The following is a 27,350-nucleotide window of genomic DNA, read 5'->3' on the forward strand; positions in this document are numbered from 1 at the left end:
CGCGAACAGCTTGGATTGTTCTATAGTGAGTTGGAGGTTAATAAATATTTTTTGCAATGCAACATGCTGTTATGTTTTGTAGAGAACGATAAGGTCAGAAATACTGTATAACTTGTGTGTGTGCTGATGTATTCTGATATAAACTATATTATGCCCCTGTCCCAGCTTTTTACAAAGCATCCCCTGCGTTTCCCCTCACCCCGCATCTTGCGTTCTCATTGGCTATTCGACATAGCACTCATTGCCAGTCGGGCAACTCAGATCCAGATATCTGACATGCTAGAAATCTCGCTTCAGTTAGTGATCACTCGGCGAGCCGCTTGGATCGAGTAGTTGAGTACATAGCGATTGAGAGCCGAGTTTCGATTGCCGAGCGAACGCCGAGTTGCTCCCGAGCCGGCAAATCTAGCGCCGACCTGTCACCGAGCGAAAATTAGGGCAAAAATCGTGTAGTGTGAACTAGGCATTAGCAATGCAGAGCATGTTCATGTGACAAATGCATGTTTAAGCAGTAATCAGCAGTTAACTACTGGTCTCCTCTAATGGGATGGTCGAAGGACTAATGCTAACCATGACATATACTGCAGGGTTTTTCAAACCTTGGGTTGTGACCCTTGGGTGGGTTGCAAGCCAAAAAAAATGGGTCGCAGAGCAAAATAACAATAATTAAATAAGCGAATTTTAACAGGCACATAAACACGAAATGAACTTGTCCACATCCGTCCCCATGTAGAGGCTTTACGTTACATCTTGTAAACCACAGTGGGACCAGATTGCCTCCATTTTTATTAAGTATATTTTGTTTTGTGTTTCATTTTAATGCATTGTTTGTGTTGCCGGGGTCGTGATAGAAGTCATGGACAAAATGTGGATGCTTGAAAAAAAAAAAACCTGGTATACTACATCTTGGGTTTGAGAGTTCAAGGGCAGAATTACATTGGTCAGATGAAGGGCACTTGAACCTAAAGCCTTTCAAAAGGTGCTCATTATTATGTGGCTTAAGACTTCAGGCTTTGGGATTTTCTCTACCTACAAAACCTCCCGGGACTGAAGAAATAATGTGATATAAAGAATCTAGTCGGGAGATTAACACAGTGGACTGTAAGTAATTATGTTCTCCCCAGTCACTGCCAATCCACATCACGGTGCAGAACCATAACAGACAGAAAAGAAAGAATGGGTTTAATGGTGAGAATGAGAATCTAAATTAGATGGCATGGGGTGCCAGTCAAGCGAGATTGTAACTATATGTTTGTTTGGCTGCTCTAAATGCTTTCGATTCTGATGAGCAGCTTATTTTGCTTTCCTCGTCACTCCGTCACTCATTGTCTCCTCCATGTATCTCTCTCCATCCCCCACTTTCTCTCATCAACACTTCACCTCTGTAGATGCTTAAAGCGAGATCTCAGAGTCCAGGTGCAGAGGGGGAGGGATGGTGTGTGTGTGTGTGTGTGTGTGTGTGTGTCGGTTAATTTTGCCTTTTCACCTTTAACTGAGCTAGTTCATCTCTCTGCACTGTTAATTCCTGTTCTTATTTTATTATCCCTTCCCCCCCCTTTTGTATATTTGGTATATGAACAATTTAAATATCTTCTAGCTGTTTTAATGTTTTGAACATCACACACATTGGAAAAGGAACTGTTTCCTGTAATGCGTGCAGTCAAACTAGCCTTATTTACGAACAGACAATCAAGATCACAAACAAGACTTTTTATGGTGCTATACTTCCTTTTTTCCTATTTATTTATGCATTTTCTCCCTTTTTCTCCTGATTTAGTGTAGTCAATCTGTCTTCCGCTGCATTGTGGATCCCTGATTGCATTCAAAGAGGGTATATTTGCTGCTCACGTGTCCTCCGACGCATGTGCAGTCCTAGCGAACCCCTTATTTACGCTCGTACTTCTGCACAGGCACCTCGATCTGCTAACCAGGGTCCTTGTAGGGGTCGGCTATTAAGCCGGATAGGGACTCTCTCATAACTAATGCAATTGCGACCTCCACTGGCTGATTGATAGCGTCTGCACAGAGACGGGGAAAAGAGCACTGTCAGGGTGTGTCTCTCTATACACAGTGCTGATCCGCATCAGCACTCGCCTAGTGCAGGTGAAGAAATGCATACGGCTGCTGCCCACGTGTCTGCTGCCCACGTTAGCTTTGTTCTCCTCAATCAGAGCGGGGATTGGCATTGGTGGAGAGGAAGCGTGATGCAACCGGGCAATTAGATGCGCTAAAAGGGAGAAAAAGGGGTGAAAATGCAGAAACAAAAAATATATATATTTTTTTTCTATTTTATTTATGCATTATCTTTACGTATATACTGTTCCTTCCTTGGACCACGTTTGATAGATACTGACCATTGCAGACCGGGAACACCCCACAAGAGCTGGAGTTTTCCTAAAAGACCATGGGTGTCGGGACATTTCTGACCATGTGTGGTTTGCAGAGGACACAAATACACAAAATGTTTATAATGTGCTGATGACCTGATGTTCATTTTATGTGTGTGTACAGGAGCAAGTGGAGTATGTATTTCTCATCATCTTCACTGTAGAGACCTTTCTGAAGATCCTGGCCTATGGTCTAGTCATGCACCCCAGCTCCTACATCCGCAATGGCTGGAACCTGCTGGACTTTGTGATCGTCATCGTGGGGTACTTTTGTCTCATTGTTCTTTCTTTTTTATTGTGTCTGTCCTTATTTAATTCTCCTCACTACGATGTGTTCAGGTGGTGTAGTACCTTGCAGTTGCTTTCCTGTTTAATCACTGCTGCCTCACATTCCTCTGTTTATTCAGACCCTCTTCTTCATCTCTCTCCCGACTATTACTTCCTCTCTTCCCATCGCTTCCTTTCATTTCAGGATTATCTGCTCAATTTCTCCCTTTTTGTACCATCTCTATTCGTCTCTTAATCTGACTTGGCTTTTCACTTCATTTTGCTGGTGTGTGAGTGTGTGAGTGAGGATGCAGGATTAGTGATAGGATCAGTAAAATGACATATAAGGACAGAGTAAGCATTATGGGACTTTTCTTCTATGACACTGATGGTTTACCTAAATTTCTATTTTTTTGTGGCTGCTCTCAATTTTAGGGGTCACCACAGCAGACCCTGGCACAGATGGTGTACTGTAGTAATGCATTGAATTTAGTTTTTTATTAAATGACACATTTATTTATTTATTAGGATTTAACATTATGTTTTACAGACTTTGGTTACATTCATGACAGGACAGGCAGTTACTGGTTACACAATATTCATCAGTTCAAGTCTGTTAATGTCAAACACAGTCATGGATGATTTTGTTTCTCCCATTCACCTCACTTGCATGTCTTTGGACTGTGGGAGGAAACCGGAGCTCCTGGAGTAAACCTACGCAGACACGAGGAGAACATGCAAACTCCACACAGAAAGGACCCGGACCGGCCCACCTGGGAATTGAAAAATGATACCTTTAAATAAAAGAAACACTGAACCGTTATAGTTTAAAAAGCAGAGATCTGTACAGAGATTACCATCGCTGCTCGACAGTTTTCCTTACATTGCACTAATCTTTAAAGAATTTTTAGATTTTTTTTAACACTGTAATGCAAAGCAAAAAGCTTAAAAGATGTATGATTGTCTTAAAATACACTGTAAAATCGTACATAAACTGCATCTCACACAATCTATGGCGATTTTGTGACCCGCAAAGTGACCGCATCCCGCCACTTGAAGGCAGTGTTTCCACATCAGCGTTTAACTGAGGCGGTTTTCCAACAAGTGATGTTGAGAAATATTCACAAATAATGTAAAAATGTGCAAGAAAAAAAAATTGAAGCAATAGGAGGTAATTTAATGAAAGATGGGAAAGTGAATACAAGAAGAAAAAACGGTACGTCTCTTGTGTTATGAGGCCGTGTCTGTGATAAAGGAGTACAATATAAATGTAGATATACATTATAAATATACAGTATAAATTTGGCATTTTGACACCAAACACAGAATTTAGCCTTCAAGAAAACCAACAAATTGTCCAAGACTTAAAAGGCCGACTGCAATCACAGCAAGATATGTTACAATCGGCCCTTTGAGGGCCACCATAATGCAGATGTGGCCCCCGGTGAAAATAAGTTTGACACCCCTGATTTGAATCCTTTTAAGAATGAATCTTTACATAGCAGAATACTATTAAAATGAATTTCCCTCTTTCCAACAACCCCCTCCCAACAAGTCATTGCAGTAGGTGATGTATAAATAGTAGCACAGGTCTCAGGAGTCTTAGTTTAGCCTTCCCAAAGAAATCTTTCTAGATCTTTAAAATCTTTGGAAATGCACGGTAGAGGGTAAAGTACCAATAAATCTTGTAAACACTTGCTGAAAAACATACCTTTAAAATATTCGCTAAAGAATCTTTGAGGAAAATGATGAACTGATGTTTGTAAATTATATTAATTGCTAATGGGGTGGCACGGTGGAGCTATGGCTAGTGCTATCACCTCAAACGCTGTCACTGTGCTGTAAGAAAGAAGGGCCTGGGTTTAATTATACAGCTGGGCAGCCAGGGCCCTTTCTGTGTGGAGTTTGCATGTTCTCACTGTGTCCTCATATGTTTTCTCCAGGTGCTTCAGTCATGCCAATTAAATCTACTAAAAGTTGGCCTGAGTGTGTGTGTCTGCCTGCCCTGTGATGGACTAGTGACCTGTCCGGAGTGTTTCTTGTCTTTCGCCTAATGAAATGGACCCACCGTGACACTGATCAGAATAAAGTGGTGGTTAGACAATAAATGAACAAACAAACAAGCTAATAAATAAATTGCTACTGTCCTTATAGAACAACTTACAAGCATTAATGTGAGAATAAGGGTATATTTACAAAGCCGCTCAGGTGGCGCAGCGGAAAAAATACGCTAGCACACCAGAGCTGGGATTTCGAATCTCAGCTCTGCCATCCGGCTGGGCGGCTACATGAACAACGATTGGCTGTTGTTCACAGGGTGGGATAAGCCGGACCAGGGTTCCTCATAACTGGTGCAAGTACGACCTCTGCTGGCTGATTGATGGCGCCTGCGCAGAGTTGGGGAATAATTCTGATCAGGGTGTGGCTCTCCGTGCACAAGGCTGATCCACATATGAACTCGCCTCATGAAGGTGAAAAGATGCAGTCGGTACTGCACACGTGTCGGAGTGCGGAGTGTGGCAGTTGCAAAGCTCCTCAGTCAGAAGTGGAGGGTTGTATCAGTAGGGGGGTAGTGTAAAGCAATCAGGGTAATTGGATACGACTAGATTAGGGGAGAAAATTGGGGGCAAAAGAGTATATTTACAAATTATTTACATTTTCAGCATTTAGCAGACGCTTTTATCCAAAGCGACTTATACAATGATCTGAACACGATGAGCAATTGAGGGTTAAGGACCTTGCTCAGGGACCCAACAGTGGCAACTTGGTGGTGGTGGCGGGGCTTGAACCGGCAGCCTTCTATTTACTAGTCCAGTACCTTAACCACTGAGCTATCACTGCCCATAAAATTACATCCCAGCTTGTTTTGGAAGCCGGGGTCAGAGCGCAGGGTCAGCCATCGTATGGCGCCCCTGGAGCAGACAGGGTTAAGGGCCTTGCTCAAGGACCCAACAGTGGTTTCATAGCAGAGCCTGGATTTGAACCCGCCAATCTTCCGGTTGATAGCCCAAATCTCTACCCACTAGGCTACCACTGTCATTATTATAAATAATGATTATATGCAACATTTAGAATTTTATTTTGTAAGTAATTATCAATGTGGATTTATAAATCAATGCTTTCTTTTTATCTTCCTTTCACATACTGTTCAAACATGTCTGGAATTAATGATTGTACAGTGAAAGATGCAACATGTTGGCCAAGTGCAAACAGATATTATTGAGTTCTGAATTATTCATACTTTGTGCTGAATCCTGTGTACCCACAAAATCAACATTAACTGTAATTATGTTCCTAATGTTCCTAAATTAGCTGAGCTCCTATAATTCTACACCCCTGCACTCACACACTACTCCAGCTCTGCACTCCTGATGTTTACAAGGTCAAGTAATTTACCTCATCCAGATAATTAGTCACTTAGACCCTGGTGTACTAAAATCCCACATTAAGTCTAATTCTGCATGTGTGGTCTAATAGATCAGGTGTTTGATTAAGGGACGTGTTAAGAGCAAACAGCAATGTTAAATTAAGCATCTGTCTCTGTCTGTCTCACCTTTCTTGACCTTAAATGGTTTAGTTTTAGGTTTGAATAATCAGTTAATGAAAATAAACAGTTTATGAAAAATGAACTTGGCAGCAATGTTAGCAACAAAGCTATGAACTAAAAGCTAAAAACTGTTATCAGTTAGCTTCCTAGCTGCTGTTAATGGTGCTGAACAGTTGAAGCCTCAGTGTTATCATTGTCTTTATTTTATGTTCTACTTACATTTTGACATTCTGCTGTAATTAAGCTTCTAGAAATGAATGTTATTAAAGCAATAAGCCACGAGAGGCCGTGCATTACTGTGATTTTAGCACGGGGATGACGAAACTTCTTTCCCCGTGCTAAAATCATAACAGTAACGCACGGTCTCGAGTGGCTTATTGCTTTTATAAAACGGCGGTCAACAAAAAATATAATAAATACAACAATGTTTAATTCATAAATGTATTTATCGTGTATAAACTTACAATAAAGCATTCTTCCGCGACGCAAAATAGTTCGATTAACAGTGTTGCTAGGCAACATGAGGGCGAAAATAACATTAACTTTTTCGATTCAGTGGCGTATTAATATGGAATGATGTGAGGTGGTCCTAGGTGTGCGTTTATCGGGGATTTTACAACGGCTTCGAACGCGGCTCAGCCAATCAGATTTTAGGACCGGAACTATCCGTTTTATAAATAAAATTTGAGTATAATGTTTATGGTGCATTAGCATTACAGTTAGGTCTGGCATCTTATTAGTTTAAAATTTTCCGTTCCAAATTTTGCACTGAGAATCACTCAGTTACTCACTTTCTAAGCTGTTTATCCTAATCAGGGTCGCAGGGGGTGCTGGAGTCTATCCCAGCTCTCAATGGGTGCAAGGCACACAGAGAGACCCTGGACAGGGCGCCAGTTCATTGCACGGCAGACACACAAACACATTCACACCTTAACACACACATTTAGGGCAATTTTAGTTTCTCCAGTTTACCTGACTGCAGAAACTATCTAGCGCCTAGAGGTAACTGGGAGAACATGCTAACTCCACACAGAAAGGACCAAGAACGCTCCACCTGGGAATCAAACCCAGGACATCAAAACCCATCAAACCCATTGTGCGCCCTGCATGGGCAATCTGGATTTTGAAGTCACACTCTCCATTTCCTCAGCTGCTCCCGTTAGGGGTCACCGGAGGATGGTGATCCGCATTATTGATTTGGCACAGTTTTTTTACGCTGGATGCCCTTCCTGACACAACCCTCCCTATTCATTCGGGCTTGGGACTGGCACTACAATGCACTGGTTTATGCATCCTAGCGGCTAGGTACCTATTCAGTGCAGACACTGCATTTTTAAATCACACTATGGACAACAAAATAATCATAATCAAATTTCCCAAGAGTTCCCCATATTTTTATTGTTTTTATGTTAATCCATCAGAATGGACGTGAATAGAAATACTTTATAATAATATTATTTAATAATATTATTTTTAAATTATTAGATATTATTATGATATTTATAATATTAGAGAAATGAAAAGTGTTTGAATGTGCCTTACAATGCTTCTTTTATCTATTTTTGGTGTGTGTTTGTGTTTTAGGTTGTTTAGTGTGGTTTTGGAGACCATGACTCATAAATCTGGCAGTGAAACTCACCACATGCCGGGAAAACCGGGAGGCCTGGACGTTAAGGCACTCAGAGCCTTCAGAGTGTTACGACCCCTCCGACTCGTCTCAGGAGTGCCCAGTTAGTCTGTATATGTGTCTGTGTGTTTGTGTTAGTTCAAGTTAAAGCTTCTAGTAAACACTTTTGTCTGGGTAATAAGCATTTTTAACATTTGCCCTGCACTGGTTGTTAAGATGATTAAGTAAATGACTAAGTGTAGGTGATTATAAGTGACCATTGAGTGTAAACTATGTAATACGGAACAAAAATGGCAAAATTGACACTTTTTTTAAGGTGATACCAGTCTAAATATTGTAAAGATCTTGTACGTGTATATGTGTGTGTGATCTCTCTACCCTCTGTGTAGGTTTACAGATTGTGCTGAACTCTATCATGAAAGCCATGGTTCCTTTGCTACATATTTCTCTGCTGGTTCTCTTCGTCATCATCATCTATGCAATCATAGGCCTGGAGCTTTTCATTGGCCGAATGCACAGGACATGCTACTTTATGGGCACAGGTCAGTAAACACAGGAACACATTTTGTACAGGTGGTCATATGGGGCAAGGGTCTATGACAGTAGCGTATCCCACCATCCCTGAGATTCGAACCCAAATCTATCAGCTGGCCGAGTCTTGGCCATGTCTGGGGAAGGGGCAGGGTTTGTTTGTTTGTTTGTTTGTGATTTCTGTGTCTAGTTTCTGCAATTTCCTTCGGGATCAATAAAGTGTTATCTTATCTCTTATTAGGATTTTAACTTCATGTTTTACACTTTGGTTACATTCATGACAGCAACGGTAGTTATTACACAAGGTTCGTCAGTTCACAAGTTTATATCGAACACAGTCTTGGACAATTTAGTGTCTCCAATTCACCTCACTTGCATGTCTTTGGACTGTGGGAAGAAACCGGAGCCCCCGGAGGAAACCCATGCGGACACAGGGAGAACATGCAAACTCAGAACAGAAAGGACCTGGACCGCCCCAACTGGGGATCGAACCCAGGACCTTCTTGCTGTGAGGCAACAGTGCTACCCATTTAGCCACCGTATCGCCCGGAAGGGGCAAGTGGTTTTAAAGCCCTAACATTAAGAAAATATAGATAAAAATGTGCATATGCTCAATTTTAATAATTCCATGTATATAATCGTACCTTCTATACCTTTAGATTTAAAAAGTATTAATATTTTTCATTTAATTTCCATCAACCACTTTATCCTGGTCTGGGTGTGTCCGGTTCGTCCAGAACCACTGGGCACAAGACAAGCAAACCTTGGACAGAGCACCAATCTATTGTTAGGCTTCAGTTAATCAATCCTCTTCCCCCATCCTGCATAACATCTCAGCAGTGGTGGGCTAGCGTAATATACCACCACGCCACCTGAGCGCCTTTTAAAAATATTATTAGATAAATATTTTTGATCCGTTTTTTTTAATACCTGACAAATTTGTGCTTTTTCTTTGTTTTAGACGACTTTGCGGATGATGACCCTGTCCCCTGTGCTTTCTCTGGACACGGTCGTCAGTGTATCATTAACGGCTCTGAGTGCAGAGGGAGGTGGGAAGGGCCGAACGGTGGCATCACTAACTTTGATAACTTCTTCTTTGCCATGCTGACCGTGTTTCAGTGCATCACAATGGAGGGCTGGACAGATGTTCTCTACTGGGTAAGCACTCAGCATTCATCTGACTATTATGAATGGGGAAGCATGTATTTAACACTGCTCATTTAGAATGAGATCATAAACAACTATTAGATGTAGACATTAGGTTAGTCTCATTTTTTTACTTTAATTTCATAAAATAATCTCTGTGGATTACTGAGATAAGGGCATTTAGCAGATGCTTTTATCCACTGCGACTAGCAGCAACTGAGAGTAAAGGGCCTTGCTCCAGGGCTCAACAGTGGCAACTCGGTGGTGGTGGGGCTTCAACCAGCAGTATTCTGAGCCCAGTATATTAGGGTTAGGGTTTAGTAAGTACCCAACAACAATCACTATAAACATGTGTCTGTGGTTTCTTTTTGCAGATGAATTATGCTATCGGGTTTGAACTGCCCTGGGTGTACTTTGTAAGCCTGGTCATCTTCGGATCATTTTTTGTCCTCAATCTTGTGTTGGGTGTGTTGAGCGGGTGAGTAGAGCAGATCACAGACGATGTGTATCTCTAGTAGGGATGGGCTTCACTGTATGGACAAAAGTATTTAGATACCAATTGTAATTACTGAATTGATATGCTTCAGCCACAACAGTTGCTAACAGGTGTAATAAATCAATTAAATAAAGGAAATTATATGCTGACAACTTTGCAGCAACAGTTTAGGGAAAGCCCTTTCTTGTTCCAGCATGACTGTGCCCTGTGCACTAAGCAAGATCTATTAAGACATGAAGAAAAACTTGGTATAAAGAAACTCCAGTAGCCTGCACAGAGCCCTGACCTCAGTCCCACTGAGCAGCTTTGGGATGAACTGAAACATCAGTTGAGACTTTCCTGACCAACATCAATGCCCAGTTATACAAATGCTCTTTTGACTCAGTGTTGTTTCTGTATAGAATTGATATCTATCTTTGTCTGGGTGTAATAAGTTTCAGTTCAAATTTCTTGATGCAGCGGTGTACCGTGTTAAGTGACAACAGTTTTCTGAAGTACTCCAAGCCCATGTGGCTTTGTTTATCACAGTAGCATGATGGTTTCTCACACAGTTGTCTGAGAGCTCAAAGGTCACGCACTTCAGTAGTGGTTTCCACTATTGCTCTACACAGACTAAGATTAGGGTGGCCACATTCATAGCCACAAAAAGGAGGACATTACACCCAAAAGGAGGACATTATACCAGTAACAGGGGGACATGATACTGCAACACACAGAATGAAACCATAACCCCTATAACAGAGTTTTTGACCAATTTAAGCAAGAATTCTATAACAAATTACTGTTTTACTCACTAAATGTTGTGTCTACTTTTGATATTTAAGTCCGTTCCTCGCTGCCACCAAAAGTTTACTTTTTGGCATTTTCACAGCGTTCCTGAGCATGAGAGCTGACTAACTGACTCTATTAGAGGTGTATACAGACCAGAGCGAGCGAGCGAAATTCAACCACCCAATCACAGACTAGCATTTAGAGGGCGGACCTTCTGCGATTGGCCAGCGGTAGCATTATAAGCAGTCAAATGAGGCTGTTAAACCAATGAAATACAAAGCATTTGTTTTGATGTGTACCCGAGCCAATGACAGATAATATTGATCAAAAATAAAACCAGTTCACTCCAAAACTAGGATTTTTAAGTATCAGTCCTAGCGTTGCGTGGATGGAGGACTGACAGCTGAAAAGCCGGACTGTCCGACCTAAAACCGGACGGCTGGCCACCCTAACTAAGATCCAGATTCCCTGAATCTTTTCACAATATTATGAACAGTAGATGGTGAACGAATAAATTATAATTATTAATTGTTGCTTACAGTTGAAAAAATCAATTATATGAAGGAAATTATGAGCACTGAGAGATGTTCCTTTTAAACTGATTGGCAACTCTCTTCTGATGTTTGGAGTACTTTGGTGAGACACGACCTCTCATTATTTATACAGATAGATCCTTATTCTATATTACGATTCCCTCACCTGGTAATAATTCATTTGCGTATTCTGGAATGTTTCAAAGCACTGTAATTTGTGTGTGTGTGTGTGCGCACACAGTGAATTCTCTAAGGAGCGAGAGAAGGCAAAAGCGCGAGGAGACTTTCAGAAGCTGCGAGAGAAGCAGCAGCTAGAGGAGGATCTTTGCGGCTACATGGACTGGATCATGCAGGCCGAGGACATTGATGAAGCTGACGAGGACGGAAACAGACGTGAGAACTCACAAGACTGATCTTCTACATCTCTCTTTTCTCATTATTATTTAATTTATCATCAGGCAGTCATTAGTTCTCACCAAATGATACACGATCTGTGTCTGTTCAGAAAAACACTGCAAGAACACCCACACTAAAAAAGGAGGGGCAACCATTTCTCTAGCTTAGTCCACACAAGTCTGAAACATTTGGTGTTATTAGCTTTACTGGCCTTTTTTAGGTTCTGCTTCAAAGCTTTTTAGTCTGTAATGAAACACGAAAGCTAAGAACATATATTTCTATATATACTACGCCCTAGGTAGTGCACTACATAGACAACTTGACTTTATTTAGGATTTATCCTGTTTGATAAAAACTTTAAATAGAAAGTTTTAGTTTTTTACTTCCCTATTTTTATCACATGACATTTTTATACACACAAACGATGAGCGTACATGCATTATCCAGCATGCTAACTTTAAATACACTGTATACTGTATAACAGCCTCCACTCTGCTAGGCCAAATGATTTTGGACATATCTGTTTTGGGTATATCTGTGGGAATTTGTGTCCATTTTGCATTTGAAAGGTTAGGCACTGGGTTGCAGTTGACATCCCAGTGCATCTCAGAAGTGTATATTGGTGCTCAGGTCAGTGCTTCAGTGTAAGCCACTGAAGTTCCATCATACCAACTTTTCAATCAATGTCTTTATGGACCTCATTTTGTGCACAGGAACACAGCCATGCTAAAACAGCAAAGATGTTAAGGGCATATCATTTGGACAGTTGTAGCCTAGTGGTTAAGGTACTTGACTAGTAATCAAAAAGTCACTGGTTCAAGCCCCCACCGCTTGACAGGTTGCTGCTGTTGGACCCTTACGCAAGGCACTTAATCCTCAATTGCTCAGACTGTATACTGTCACACTACTTTAGGGCACAAGTATGAGTAGCAGTTCAAAGGACGAGGTGATGGCTTAATGTGTCTTGAAGGAAACATGTGCAACCCTTTACCCCCCAGATTTGTTGCAATAAGACAGACTCAATTACTGGGTAGGAATTGGTGAAAACGCAAAATGGGTTAAGATTTTACAATATAAAAGTGCACTGGACAGTGGTAGCCTAGTGGGTAGAGATTTGGGCTATCAGTTGACAGGTTGAGGTCTGCCATGCAGCCACTGTTGGGCCCTTGAGCAAGGCTTTAAACCCTCTCAGCTCCAGGGACGCTGTACAATGGCTGACTCTGAGCTCTGACCCCAGCCTCCAAACAAGATGGGATATGCAAAGAAAGAATTTAATTGTACTGTACACCTGTATATGTATATATGACAAATAAAGCATTCTGTTCTATTTTATTCTGTATTAAATGGTAGGTAAAACAACCTATTTACTATGTTATTCTGTATAGCCAAAGCATTGGCGGCATAGTGACATGCCATGCCATTTTATACCTTTTTTTGCACTCATCTACTGCTCTCCCCCATCAGGTATGACCCTGCGTGATCTGGCTGACAAAAAGCGAGGGAAGTTCGGCTGGTTCAGCCACTCCAACGAGACCCACGGTACGTCCAATCAGAGAGAGCCATACCAACCAGCTCTGCCCACCTGCTAAATATAGCGCTCAGTGACTTTGTATTGTTGAATTGTACGGAATCACATCTGGGCCTCACTCGCTATTTGACTCACAGTAAATGGCTTGACCTGTTCTAGATGGACTGATTTTTTTTAACTGTGCCAGTATGACATTGGAAATTAGAGTAACTCTCTCTTGGTCCTTTTACCTTCCACAGTGTCTCTGTGTCATTGTGTTTTTTTTTCCCTGTCTGTAGCGAGTCTTCCAGCTAGTGAAACAGCCTCTGAGAACACAGAAAATATAGATGAGGAACATACAGACTGTTGTGCTGATTGCTGGTAATAGACGCACACACTTACGCACCTGATTTCTGTAGTCGTCAGTTAGCAAGTATTTAGTTCATGTTGCATATTTGTTCCTGTTGTGCAGCTTAAGCTTTTCTTTGTCTTGCTGGTAGTCATGCAGCAGTGTTTTATTATTTTCTAAAGTCACTTGTATTTGTCATGTGTTTGTCTTTGAGCTCATTTCTGTTTCTTTCGCATGTTCTTTCCATTGTTCATAGCGCTCAAATCATGAAAATTCCTTGCTGGTGAGTATTAGGGTGCTATTTTTTGTTTCTGAAACACCCTATAGTTCTTAACTATAGCCATGTATTTGTACTGTGCAATAGTACTGTTAGTAGTATTACTTTTCATGGAGTGTTGCCGTGTTGACATTAGAAGGCTTGCATGCATCAAGGAAGCAGTTGTAGCCTAGTGGTTAACGTTCTGGACTAGTAAGCAGAAGATTGCTGGTTCAAACCCCACCACTGCCAGGTTGCCACTGTTGGGCCCTTGAGCAAGGCCCTTTACCCTTAATTGCTTAGACTGTATAATGTAAGTCGCTTTGGATAAAAGTGTCTGCTAAATGCCGAAAATGTAAATGTAACAGGAAGCAGAGAGCTATGCTGTCTGGAGCTTTAACTTCTATCATGGTATCTAATAGCAGAAGAGTGCCAGACTAAACATAGCACCTGTATGCTGTGCAGCAGCAATGTAGAACAATGTCAGAGGTGGGTGATCACAAAGGCGACAGTGACATCGGTGTCAGTTAAATGGCGTGGATAAAAGCAATGGGTGTTTTTGTACAGTCAGAAGATGGGATCCTCAAGTTGGAAAGCGCTAACCTTGTTACTGACTGGCGCCCAGGTGGTGCAGCGGGATATTCCGCTAGCACACCAGCACCGAGTTTCTGAACTCCTCGGTTCGAAACTCGTTGTTGCCACCAGTCTACAGGGCGCCATCTAGCAGGCATAATTGGCAGTGCCTGCAGCAGATACTAATTGGCCACCATATCTGCAGGGTGGGGGCCGGACTATGTGTGGGTGGGTTGGTCTTCATACGCTGTGTAAGGACCCTGATTGGCGGGAGAGACGCCTGTGCAGAATGCAGGGGCAAGAAGAGGAGGGCTGTGCACGTGTTGAAAGAGGCATGTACAGTGATGTGCTCTCCTTGGATGCAATCTGGTATCTCTCAGCATCGGAAGACAAAATTGAGTGCGCTAAATCGGGAGGAAAACGGGAAGAAAATGCATAAAAAAAAATAAATTACTGATAATAAGTTACTGAAGAACTGAAGACCAGATGTTCGGAAGAAACAATATCCATAAGGCTGCCAGGGAATCGATTTGACTTGCACAATAATAATATAAATAATAACATGCTCAAAACACGCTAGCACACCAGAGCTGACATCTCAAACTTGTCGATTCAAATCTCGGCTCTGCTACCGGCAAGCTGGGTGCTTACATGAACAATGATTTCCTCATTGTTCAGAGAGGATAACGGAAGGGATTCCTTATATCTAATGCAATTACAGTCTCTGCTGGCTGATTGATGGCGCCTGCACAGAGACGAGAGGATCAGGGTGTGGCTCTCTGAACACGAAGGTGATCCACATATCACCTCGCCTTGTGCAGGTGAAAAGTTGCAGTCGGTACTGCACACGTGTTGTAAGGGGCATGTGCTAGTCACGGGTCTCCTCAGTCAGAGTGGAGGTCAACATCAGTAGAGACGAAATGTACTGCAATCAGGTGATTGGATACGACTAGATTGGGGGGGAATGCAAAAAAAGTTGCATTAATGGATTTATTACAGCTAGATATTATTTAAGATGATTTGAATTGTCATGTACCTTAATCCAACATTTTTAACTTAACTAAAAACCAGTGACATAGCTGCATCTATTTTAAGAAGGGGGAAAACTGAACTGGATTCCCCAAACTGCCTTTACACTAATTAATCATAAACCTTCTAACCCAGTAGTTGTGTTCTCCCCTTGCTTAATGGAAACAGAGTTATGTAATTGCTTCATTTTTTCTGGCCTATTCCTCATAAATGTATGACTAAGATGCCTTTTTTCAAAGCTGCGGCTATATACAGATGTTTTTGTCATATATTTTATATAAACTCTGGCAAATGGTAAATTACACTAGCCCACTACCACAGAATTCCATGGTTTGAATTCCTAGTGGTGCTATCGGCATATTAGCCGTCTACATACAAACATAATTAGTTATGTCTGGTGGGAAAAGTGGGTGGTGACCGAGGCCATATCCGGGGTGTGTTGCTCCATTGTGCCCAGTGACTGGTGAAATCTGACCCAATGTGACCCTGACAATGTTAAAGCGGTGGAAAAACATAATGTGATGAAAACATAATGTTACATTATTTAACAATACATATCTAGGTTTGCCTTCTATTGTAAACTTAAATCAGGGCTTTTATTTACAAGGCTAAGGTGGATTAAAAAACAATGTTGGAGTAGAGTGTGTAGGGCGAGTAACATAAAGATGAGGCATAGAGAGGAAAAGCACTTAAGCACTTGAGAACACTTATATTAGCACATCTGCGTTAGCTTATTCAATTAACATTCATTTTAACAGTAATTGCTGGAATCCAGGTTTGTTAATGACTGTGTGTTTTGAATGTGTTTGCCCTCAGTCGCACGTTGCGCCGCTGGAACCGAGCTGTTCGGAGGACATGTCGAAAAGCAGTCAAATCAGTGTCATTTTATTGGCTGGTGCTGATTCTGGTCTTTCTTAACACAGCTCTTAGTGCATCAGAACACTACAACCAGCCAGATTGGCTCACGGATGTGCAAGGTGTGTATTCATCATTCCAACACTCATTTATACATGTCATAATGGAATACTATACTGTTTCATTTTTATAACTCTCTTTAATGGCGTTTTGTTAGGGTTAGCTAAATAACGTGCCCTATCAAATCCTATATCTCAGTGGTCCCCAACCACCGGGCCTCGAACCGGTACCGGTCCGTCGGTCATTTATTACCGGGCCACACAGACAAAATAAATAATTAGAGATGGCTACATTAGCAATGAAAACACTGCTTCCATTTCAAACACACAGGTGTTTATCGTCTCATATCACCCCCAGGTGGAAGCAGCATCTCGTTGCAGCGAAAAAAGCTCATTTGTAAGCTTTATAGTTATTCTATTTTAAATCCCCTAATCTAGTCGTGTCCAATTACCCTGATTGCATCCTCTATACTGATTCGACCCTTCACTGCTGACTGAGGACGCCACTCAACTGACATACACCCCCTCCGGCACGTACAGTCAGTACAGACTGCATTTTTCACCTGCACGAGTCGAGTTCATACACTGACGGGCACTGTGTACCAGTTGCACCATTTATGAGGACCTATGATCCGACTTTTTACCCCTATGAACAACAGCCAATCGTTGTTCATGCAGCGGAAGGCAGAGCTGAGATTTGATACGATGTATTCGAAACCCCAACTCTGGTGTGTTAGCGTACTTTTTACCGCTGCGCCACCTTAGAGGCGTGAAATAATATTTTATATGAAGCCGGTCCGTGGTGCAAGAAAGGTTGGGGACTGCTGCTGTATCTGATGCATCTGTCACTGTATGCAGCATTATAATGATCACGTGTTATAAGTAAAGCCTGTTTTTTTTTTACCATTAAACTCTGCATTGACTCCAAAGTTCTGCTCATGATGATCAGACTGGCATATTTGGTTTGTTTACTGCTAAACATCAGAATAAACAAATTGTTATAAACCCCATTTCTGGAAACGTTGGGACATTTTATAAAATGCAATAAAAAAAGAATTTCTGATTGACCCACCATGACCCTGACCAGGATAAAGCAGTTGATGCTTAAATACTTGTCTCTAGCCACTGTTTTCTTTATAATAAAATTGATATTTGTCCTAACATTTCAGTTTTTTTCTGTTCTGTCATCCTATAGATATTGCCAACAAGGTTCTTCTGTCTCTCTTCACCTTTGAGATGTTGTTAAAGATGTACAGTCTGGGGCTGCAGGCCTATTTTGTGGCTTTCTTCAATCGATTTGACTGTTTCGTGGTGTGTGGAGGCATTCTGGAGACGGTGCTGGTGGAGATGGAGATCATGCCGCCTCTTGGAATCTCTGTACTGCGCTGTGTTCGCTTGCTCAGGATCTTTAAAGTTACCCGGTATACTACAATTTTTATTTTATTCGGTGACCTTGTATATTTTGTACAGTGGTACCTTGTAACTCAACGTCCCCTAAATTCAAAGTCTTTGAAACTCAACGCCCTTTCTCGAGAAATTTGTCCCCTTAAACTCAACGTGTTCAGTTTTTTTTATTTATTATTATTTATTTAATTTCAAATTAACAATGAACTGTCGCTTTGTTCAGCGCTCGGCTTGAACGGTGCTGTAAAACGTCGTTTAATCGTACATGTGAGATGAAACTGCATTTGTGTGGAATAACAGTCAGATTCACTCTGAAAGTGTCCACAAGTATCTGTGTTTATATATGTTTATGTATGTGTATATATATATATATATATATATATATATATATATATATATATATATATACGTATATATATATTTATTTTCTTTTTCTCCCTTTTTAGCATGTCCAGTTGCCCAGTTGCATCATGCTTCCTCTCCACCAATGCCAATACCTGCCCCGTGCTCCGACAAGTGGGCAGCATGCCGTATGCATCTTATCACCTACACTTTTGACGAGTGCAGTGCAGCTCAGCGTTGTGTATGGAGAGACACACCCTGAGAGCACTCTTTTCTCATCTCTGTGCAGGCGCCATCAATCAGCCAGCAGAGGTCATAATTGCACCAGTCATGAGAGAGAGACCCCATCCGGCTTAGTCCCGCCCATATCTGAACAACAGGCCAATCGTTATTCATGTGGCTGCTCAGCCTCAGCCGGCAGGCAGAGCCAAAATTCGATAGGATGTATTCGAGATCCCAGCTCTGGTTCCAGCGTGTGTTTTTACCGCTGCGCCACCTGAGCGGCCCTCCTGTTTCACTTTTAAACTTGTGTTGCAGCTCGGGGTTCTGAGAAATTGTAAGAATCAGCTTTTATTTCAGTTTTTTATATTATATTTGTGTTATTTTCAGTGTATAAGTGTCAAAAACAACCCCATTATTTCACATAAGCCTAAAATATATGCAGTTCCACGGGACCATGGAACGCATTAAGAGGTTTCCCAAACATCCTTATGGGAAAAAATACCTTAAATCTTAATGCCAGTCCCAGAACCAATTGACTTTGAGTTTCAAGGTACCACTGTATATCAATTTTTTAGCATGGGGGCAAGGCAAGCAGTGTCTTTGCTGTGCTGAAGACCTGAGTTTGAACCCCACCTTTAGTTGCAGTGAGAAGCTGGGCATGATTTCCTTGTTTTTGACTGTTATGGCTTTTCTTTCAATCTCAGGGTTAACAGATGTTTCGTTTAATGTATCTGTTGCTGTGCTGTTGTTTTCTTGCCCTTGACAGTCACTGGACAGCTCTGTCCAACCTGGTGGCTTCTCTTCTGAACTCTATGAAGTCTATTGCATCTCTGTTGCTTCTCCTTTTCCTCTTCCTCATCATCTTTGCCCTTCTGGGTATGCAGCTGTTTGGGGGGAAGTTTAATTTTGATGAGACCCAAACCAAGAGAAGCACTTTTGATACTTTTCCCCAGGCGCTTCTTACATGCTTTCAGGTAAGCCTGCATCATACGGTCAAATTATTGATATTATTGGAATTAACAAGATGCTTTTATTATGTTGTTACAGTTACATGTTTGTGTTTTATTTTTAATTTACTAGTTTAATCAACATGTACAACATTTAAATAACTCTATTTTAGTCATAATGGTGATAGTAAAATGTTATTAATGAAAAATGGAAATAAGCCAATTGTTTACTGGTTTTTATTTATTTATTTTTTTCTCCCACTTTAGCGCATCCAATTTCTGCCCATCAATCATCCTCTCACTAATGGTGGTCCCTGCTCCTGATTGGGGAGGCTGAGGATGCTCCACGCCCCCTCCGATACGTGCACAGCAATCAAACATCTTATCACCTACACTTGACTAGTGCAGTGCAGTACAGCGCTGCGTATGGAGAGCCACACCCTCTACCGCACTCCTTTCCATCTCCGTCCAGGCGCCACCAACCAGCCAGCAGAGGTCGTAATCACACTAGTCTGAGAGAGAGTCCCCATCGGGCTTAATCCCGCCCCTATCTGAACAACAGGCCAATCGTTGTTCATGTAGCTGCTCAGCCTCAGCCGGCAGGCAGAGCCAAAATTCGATACGATGTATTAGAGATCTCAGCTCTGGTGAACAGCGTGTGTTTTTACCGCTGCGCCTCCAGAGCGGCGTTTACTGGTTTTTAATTGAAAACAGCACAAAGAAAAATATTTAGCCGCTTAGGTGGCATAGCAGTAAAACACGCTAGCACACCAGAGCTGACATTTTGAACTCGTCGGTTCGAAACTCAGCTCTGCCATCTGGCTGGGCTGGGCAGCTACATGAACAACGGTTGGTTCATAGGGTAGGATAAGCCGGATAGGGACTCCTCATAACTGAGCGAATTATGACCTCTGCTGGCTGATTGATGGCGTCTGCACAGAGTCGAGAAATAATGCGTTGACCAGGGTGTGGCTCTCTGTGCACTAAGCTGATCCGCATATGAACTCACCTCGTGCAGGTAAAAAGATGCAGTCGGCAACTGCACACATGTCGGAGGGGTTGTGTGTCAGTCTCGCTCTCCTCAATCGGGGCAGGAAAAGGGGAAGCAAAACTGGGTAAAAATTGGACACGCTAAAAATTTGAAGAAAAAGAGAGAAAATGCATTAAAAAAAAAAAATATTTAATGTTTTACCTTAGCTAATTCCTTATTTAATAGATGTGACTCATTCCACAAAAGCTGGGACTAGGACATTATAAAAAGAGGAAGATTGTGGAATGATCAAAAACACATTATGATTGGTTATAAATGCAACATTAATTAAAGGATCCATCCTTTACAAGTAAAGGTTGGTTGAGGTGTGCCACTTTTTGAAAAACTTCTTTTTTGAAAGCAAATAGTCCAACAGTATTAAAACAATGTTGGTTTATTCATATTTGCAAGGAATTGCATACCATTCTTCAAATATTCAGAGAATCTAGAGTGTAAAGGGCAAGACAAATATTGAATCTACAAATGCAAGTTACGGCTTCGCTAAGCAGAGTAAAATATATATGAAATATCAACAAATCCAGAAGCAACACCGATTTCTCTGGGTTTAAACTCATATGAGAGGGATTGAACGTAAGTAGATGTGTGTGCTGTGGTCTGATGAGTCCACTTTTAAAAACTGTGTTTTTTAATTAATGGTCGTTGTATCTTCTTGGCCATAGAAGAAAAGGGCCATTCAGATAACTACCAATGCAAAGTGTAAAAGCCAGCATCAGTCAGGATATGGGGTTGTATCAGTGACAATGACATGGGTAACGTGCACATCATACAAAATATGCATCCATCTAGACAATGTCATTTTTGGCAATACAATGCCAAGACACATTTTGCTCATGGATGACTTTGTGGTAAGAGAGTACAGGTGCTAGGCTGGCCTGCCTGCAGTTCAGACCTATCTCATATAAAAAAATGCATGTGGCACATTATGAAGTGCGATAGAAGACAACAGAGGGTTTGTTCGAAACCCTAGTGAGCTGCCTTGCTGTCTTACTGCCTACATAGGCAGCTGCCTAAGTAGAGAGGATTCTCATAAGTCATCGACTTATAAGTCAGGTTATTCGGATGCACTGCTTAGCGATTCCATCAGTTTTCGCTTACTAAGCTAACACAGTTAGCCTCATGCCATTCAAACCAACCAACTAACATCTCCCTCCGTGTACCAAAAATGGTTAAATTCGCCGACAAGTCGAATTTGCGAATAAATACACTTGAACAAGTTTATACAAATTAAAAATCAATGATAATTCATTTACATTTGAAAATAACTCCATTTGTTGCGACGCACCGCCTGCCATATTTTTTTATTTTTTTGTGAGAAAAGTTGTGCCGTACTGAATGCTGGGATTGCCTCCACCGTTAAGGCAGCATCTGATGCTTCCTCATTATTCTGTCAAAATAGCATTCAGATTTAAGGTGCCTTATTAGGCAGCATTTTAAGGCATCTAAGAATTCGAACAGCCTCCTTCTCGGGAGCGTGTGTAGGATGATGTAAAATTCTGTCTATGTAGAGAGATCACTAGGTTTTCGAACACACCCAGAGAGTCTAAAGTGTTGACTAGCAGAAGTTTTATATTAAGCAGGAATGAAAATCACTTTCAAAACAACAGCAGTCATCAGAATCATGTCCCTTACTCAACTGATTTGAAATGTACTGTTAAATTTAAATTTGGAATGTATAAATACAAAAATGATATATGAATTAATTTTAATTAAGTTAAAACTATAACTTGTTTTTGTACTGTTTTTAGGTAAATACATAAAAAAGCGCTTGTCTGTTCCTCACTGTCCCACCTTTTTTGAATTAGGATTGTGTATAAGGTGTAAGTAATTTTCAGTAAATAAGCCAAGCACTTGGAAGAATCAAGCTTGTGTCTTGTGCACAGATTCTGACTGGTGAGGACTGGAACATGGTGATGTATGATGGGATAATGGCATACGGAGGCCCTGTATTCCCTGGTATGATTGTGTGTCTGTATTTCGTCATTCTCTTCATCTGTGGTAACTGTATCCTTTCACACTGACTGATCATATTATCATTATCATTGCATATTGTTCTTTCACAATGCTGGTTATCTTTAATAACTTATAAATAAATCATATTTTCATTATATCTGTACATAGTCTGTATTTGTGAAATAGTCTGTCAGCCTTAACCAGCTATCTCTCAGACATCCTGCTCAATGTCTTTTTGGCTATTGCTGTTGACAACCTAGCTGGAGGAGATGGAGATGACAAAAAGAATCAGTAAATTTCATTAACTACTTTGTGTATTATTAAAAGTATGATTCACTGCTGTTTTATCTTAGACAGTACAGACATTCAACCTCTTCGACAATGGATTATACAAACCCTATTTCCAGAAAAGTTGGGACACTTTGTAAAAAATGCAATAATATATTTTGTAAATGTAAAAAAAAAAATGGAATGTGATGCCTGCAACACACTAAAAAAATCCAAAACCAAAAATAAGTCTAAGGTTATACAAGTATCACTGTCCTGAAAGGTTCTACAATTAGTGGTCTAACTGGTAACAAGTAAGGTCAACAAAACTGAATATTAAAGGAATGTCCACCAATGGCTTTGCAAGCAAGGATAAGTCATGGTCACCACTTTGTGCCAAATGTTGTGAATTGTCAGTAAGTTCAAAGACAATGTTTCCCAAAGAATTTAGGTATTTTACCACCTACAGTTCATAAAATCATGAAAAGATTAAGGACGTCAGGGGAAATCTTGGTGCTTAAAGGCCAAACACGTAAACCGTTTCTGATCGTGAGTGACTATCGAGCTCTCAGATGGTATTGTTTAAAAACCATCATGCTGGGCTGGGAAGTACTTCGGAAAATCGTTGTCACGGAACATATTCTACCGCTGCATTAAGAAATGCAACCTGAAATGCAACATTTGTCCCTTTGTCTATTTCAAGTGAATTAACAAATACAGATTTTAGTGTTTTTAGATTGCATTTTTAAAAAGTGTCCTAACTTGTCTAGAAATTGGGGTTTGTAGTTTATTGCCCTATGTTGCGCTACTACAGCCTGATAATTCATCTGTTTATTAATGCCTGAACTATAACTATGAAGACTTTGAATTTCACAATGCAATGCATCAGCCTCTCTTGCTAAATAGACTTGAAATCTTTTAACCACTAGTGCCAAATATCTACCCTATGCTTCTTTAATAATTAATCATTTAATGGAATCGTAAGTTGGATGTCACTGTTGTTTTTTTGTCACTTTTTCCTGCATTAATTGTAAATGTTTGTAAATGTCTTCATTGTAAGCTTATGAATTCAGAATGCTTGATGTGTGTGTTACTCGTGTTTGATTACACTGCTTTTGAAAACACTTTTGACAAAATGTTCAACATAGTCCATGTGGGAGTTTTTTGTTGCAGAATTTGTAATGGTCATGTCTGTGCTTTTGTTTGCAGCAGGTGTGAGGAAAAAAATGGCAGCGTTCATTACCCACAGATCTGGCATAATTTTTTTTTCTTTCTTTCATTATTTACAGAGAAAAGAAATCAGAAGAGGAAGAGGAAGGTCAGGGAGACGGAGAGAATGAAGAAGCTAAAGTATGAGCAAAGCTTTTTTCTAAGTTGGACGATAAGAAACTGTGTGGTGTCCATGTTGAACATTTTTATTGTTTTGTTTTGACAGGTTGAAGTGGTTGAGTCTGAGGAAGAAGAGGAACATGATGAAGGAGATGATGGAGGTAAACAAAACATAAGCTGCATTCAGACTAGATATGTGCACAGAGGAGGGGGTTAATAAACATGACTAAAAATAAAATAAAAATTTAGAGCTTAGTCATACCTCTGAAATACCTTATACCCTACTTATAAGGGTATACTTATAATTCACAATTCCGATTGTGAATTCGCTGCTGCTTGCACAACTTCCGAAGTGTCATATCACCACAGGTCCCCTCTTACACGTATCAAGAGAATGAAGAAGCTATTCATTCTGGCTGTTTGTGGCCGTCTTTTATCACCTGCCATTGTTGGGTTCTCACACAGAGTCGTATCACATACAGAGAGCCATGTTATGCCCCATGTGATACCCCCTCTTCCCCCCAGTTGCACAGCCATCCAGACCTGTCCTGGAGATCGCATATTGCAGCTGCAGCAGGATGAGACCCCATCCGAATTTCCCTCTCTTAATGCATGGACGGTTGTGTTTGTGTGGACCTCTGGCTAGATTGGTGACACTGCTGAGATTTAAACTTCACGAGTTCGAATGCTCTGCAGTAATGTGCTAGCATGTTAGACCACTGCGCCACCTGAGTGTCCCTGGAGTTCAGATATATTGTGTTACACCGTGTTTTCTCTGGTATCTACAGACCATGTTTTGACAGAGACATTTGTGGGTTTTTATATTGCACAGTACTGAAACACACACACTCTCTGTCACACACACACACACACACACACACACACACATATATACATATATATATATATACATATATTGCCCATTTTTCCTGCTTCTAACTCTTCAACTTTGAGGATAAAATGTTCACTTGTTGCCTGATATATCCCACCCACTAACAGGTGCCGTGATGAAGAGATAATCAGTGTTCACCTGTCACTTCACCTGTCAGTGGTCATAATGCTATGCCTGGTCTGTGTATATTTAAATGTCTTTTGTTTCGTCTAGAAGAGGGAACTTCTGAGCTGAATGTGGCTGATTTTGTTCCTTCTAAAGAAAAGGTTGTGCCAATACCAGAGGGCAGCGCTTTCTTCTGCCTCAGCAAGAGCAACCCGTAAGCCTTAGTAACAAACATACACACACACACACACACACACACACACACACACACACACACACACACACCAACACACATGATGCCACATATATCTGCATTCATGTTATAATACAATGTTATTGGGCATTACAAAACAAATAATTCTAGTAATATTTCAGGAACATCCCTTAATATTTGTTTATGAACTATGAGCTTGTCCATGTTTATTTTATGAACTTGTCCAAATATATTCTCACACAGTAAATTAAGCTTTAAAAAAAATACACCATTAGATAGATTACACAATAGGAGGCAGTTCAGTTAATCTGACCATTTTAGTTCTTTTCTAAAAACATGTCAGATCAGAACAACGCTGTATTATATTTTATACAGAGTTGTAATCCGCTGCTCTCTTTTTGCCATGCTTAACCAAGCACAGTCATTTCAGCCCTCAGGCGTGCTCTGATTGTCTGCTTGTACCCAGAGCAAGAACAAAGCAAGTAAAGAGACTAAAATTAGTGCAGCTGCAATTTAATCATCAGCAATATTTACTTAATTTTGACAGAACATAATAAATTACTTAGTAATTAAAAAAGAAAATACACTTAAAAGAATTAAAATACTGATTTTCCTTCACTTTCTCTTTGCTGCTTGGTTTCTCTGCAGAATAAGAGTGGGCTGTCACATTGTGATCAATCATCACATCTTCACTAATCTCATCCTGGTATTCATCATCCTCAGTAGTATCTCTCTTGCTGCGGAGGACCCAATCAGAGCACACTCCTTCAGAAACAATGTAAGTGCTACACACACACACACACACACACACACTGGATATGACACAATTCCATCGTCACAAATGGTTCATATACTCATTTTAAAATTTTAAAATAGGGCAGCCGGTAGAGTTGGTAACAGAGATGTTCACAAGTCACAAAATACGAGTCTGAGTTGAGTCACGAGTCTTTAGGCTAGAGTCCGAGTCAAGTCACGAGTCAATATAATATACACAAAACATATATTGCAGGTGTAGCATAGAAATAAACAAATTTACATTTACATTTTCAGCATTTAGCAGACGCTTTTATCCAAAGCGACTTACACACAATGAGCGGAACACAATGAGCAATTGAGGGTTAAGGGCCTTGCTCAGGGACCCAACAGTGGCAACTTGGTGGTGGCGGGGCTTGAACCGGCAATCTTCTGTTTACTAGTCCAGTACCTTAACCACTGAGCCATCACTGTCCCTTTACAATGTCCCAAATAATATGTAGGTTCAGATAAAAAACAACAACAGATTAGCGACTGTATTTTGCCGTTTTACTTAGTGCCTTTACTAGGTACCAGTTAAAAGCTTAAACTGATACGTTTTGTTTTCATTGCAAATTACGGCACAGCGGCCAAAATCCAAAACACAGCAAAATCCACGATCAGAATGATGTCGGATTGTCACACGTAACTAATGTTGCTGACTATTGCTGTCCACAAGTCATTTTTTGCGAGTCTGAGTCAAGTCTGAAGTCCTTGTGTGTGTGACTTACGGACTTACAGACTTGAGTCCCCATCTCTGGTTGGTAACACCCTTTAACTTGAGTTCTGGAAACCTGGGTTCGATTCTTGCCTCTCATCACTGTCTGGAAGAGTTTTGCATGTTTTGTCTGTGCCCATATGTGTAATGGTGCTCGCCCAGTGGTGGGCTGTGTATGATTTGTTAATATGGTTGCAAGAAACCCAAGAAACTTTAGAGCATAAGATGTTGAATATGATTAACCTTTTCCTATCTTACGACCAGCCTGCTGGCCCAGACCGAAATGTCGCTGCAATCCCTGTGTGGGAAACTCCCTACATATTTATCCATAGGCCATTGCTGCTGACCCACACTAATCAATACCGTAAAGTGTGTCCTCCCTGTAGCTATTTTTAGACTGCCTTTCTGTAATTTATTGGGATTTCTGTAGGCGGGCATACAATTTTTATTGGATGGATAAAGGTTAATAAATGGCTTGCTCCTTAATGTCTGCAACATCTGTGTGACTTGAGTCACGTCTGTACTTTAAACACAATTGTAAAACTGTAAATTTAAACACAGCTGTGGCTTCTTCTCTAACAGTTACGTGCACTTGATGTCCTTAAAAAACCAGGGTCTCAAACACACACATTACACACTTACACTACACAGCTGTCCTGATTGGCATGTTGAATGTGACCCTTCATGGGTCCAGCTGAGGAAGCGTCATCTTGCACCATGCAATCAGCCGCCTCCGAGCACATCAGACCGAGTGGGTGCTATAGGTTACGACTTATTTACAGACATGT

At 40.9% G+C, this 27,350-nt stretch overlaps 1 protein-coding gene across 1 annotated transcript in view; it reads left to right on the forward strand.

Moving 5' to 3' along the window:
* Nucleotides 1–27,350, forward strand: part of cacna1fb (calcium channel, voltage-dependent, L type, alpha 1F subunit) — an 87,052-nt gene that overhangs the window by 19,257 nt on the left and 40,445 nt on the right. The window contains exons 4-21 of the mRNA XM_062998943.1: nucleotides 2,512–2,651; nucleotides 7,786–7,931; nucleotides 8,218–8,370; nucleotides 9,321–9,517; nucleotides 9,880–9,983; nucleotides 11,547–11,698; nucleotides 13,166–13,240; nucleotides 13,508–13,589; nucleotides 13,814–13,840; nucleotides 16,232–16,392; nucleotides 17,525–17,750; nucleotides 19,064–19,271; nucleotides 22,176–22,296; nucleotides 22,461–22,536; nucleotides 23,802–23,862; nucleotides 23,948–24,002; nucleotides 24,950–25,052; nucleotides 25,701–25,830. Of these exons, the coding sequence (XP_062855013.1) occupies nucleotides 2,512–2,651; nucleotides 7,786–7,931; nucleotides 8,218–8,370; nucleotides 9,321–9,517; nucleotides 9,880–9,983; nucleotides 11,547–11,698; nucleotides 13,166–13,240; nucleotides 13,508–13,589; nucleotides 13,814–13,840; nucleotides 16,232–16,392; nucleotides 17,525–17,750; nucleotides 19,064–19,271; nucleotides 22,176–22,296; nucleotides 22,461–22,536; nucleotides 23,802–23,862; nucleotides 23,948–24,002; nucleotides 24,950–25,052; nucleotides 25,701–25,830 (2,217 nt within the window). The remainder of the gene's footprint in view (nucleotides 1–2,511; nucleotides 2,652–7,785; nucleotides 7,932–8,217; nucleotides 8,371–9,320; nucleotides 9,518–9,879; nucleotides 9,984–11,546; nucleotides 11,699–13,165; nucleotides 13,241–13,507; nucleotides 13,590–13,813; nucleotides 13,841–16,231; nucleotides 16,393–17,524; nucleotides 17,751–19,063; nucleotides 19,272–22,175; nucleotides 22,297–22,460; nucleotides 22,537–23,801; nucleotides 23,863–23,947; nucleotides 24,003–24,949; nucleotides 25,053–25,700; nucleotides 25,831–27,350) is intronic.

Source organism: Trichomycterus rosablanca, chromosome 7 (assembly GCF_030014385.1).
Source record: "Trichomycterus rosablanca isolate fTriRos1 chromosome 7, fTriRos1.hap1, whole genome shotgun sequence".
In the NCBI taxonomy this organism is placed as follows: Eukaryota; Metazoa; Chordata; class Actinopteri; order Siluriformes; family Trichomycteridae; genus Trichomycterus; species Trichomycterus rosablanca.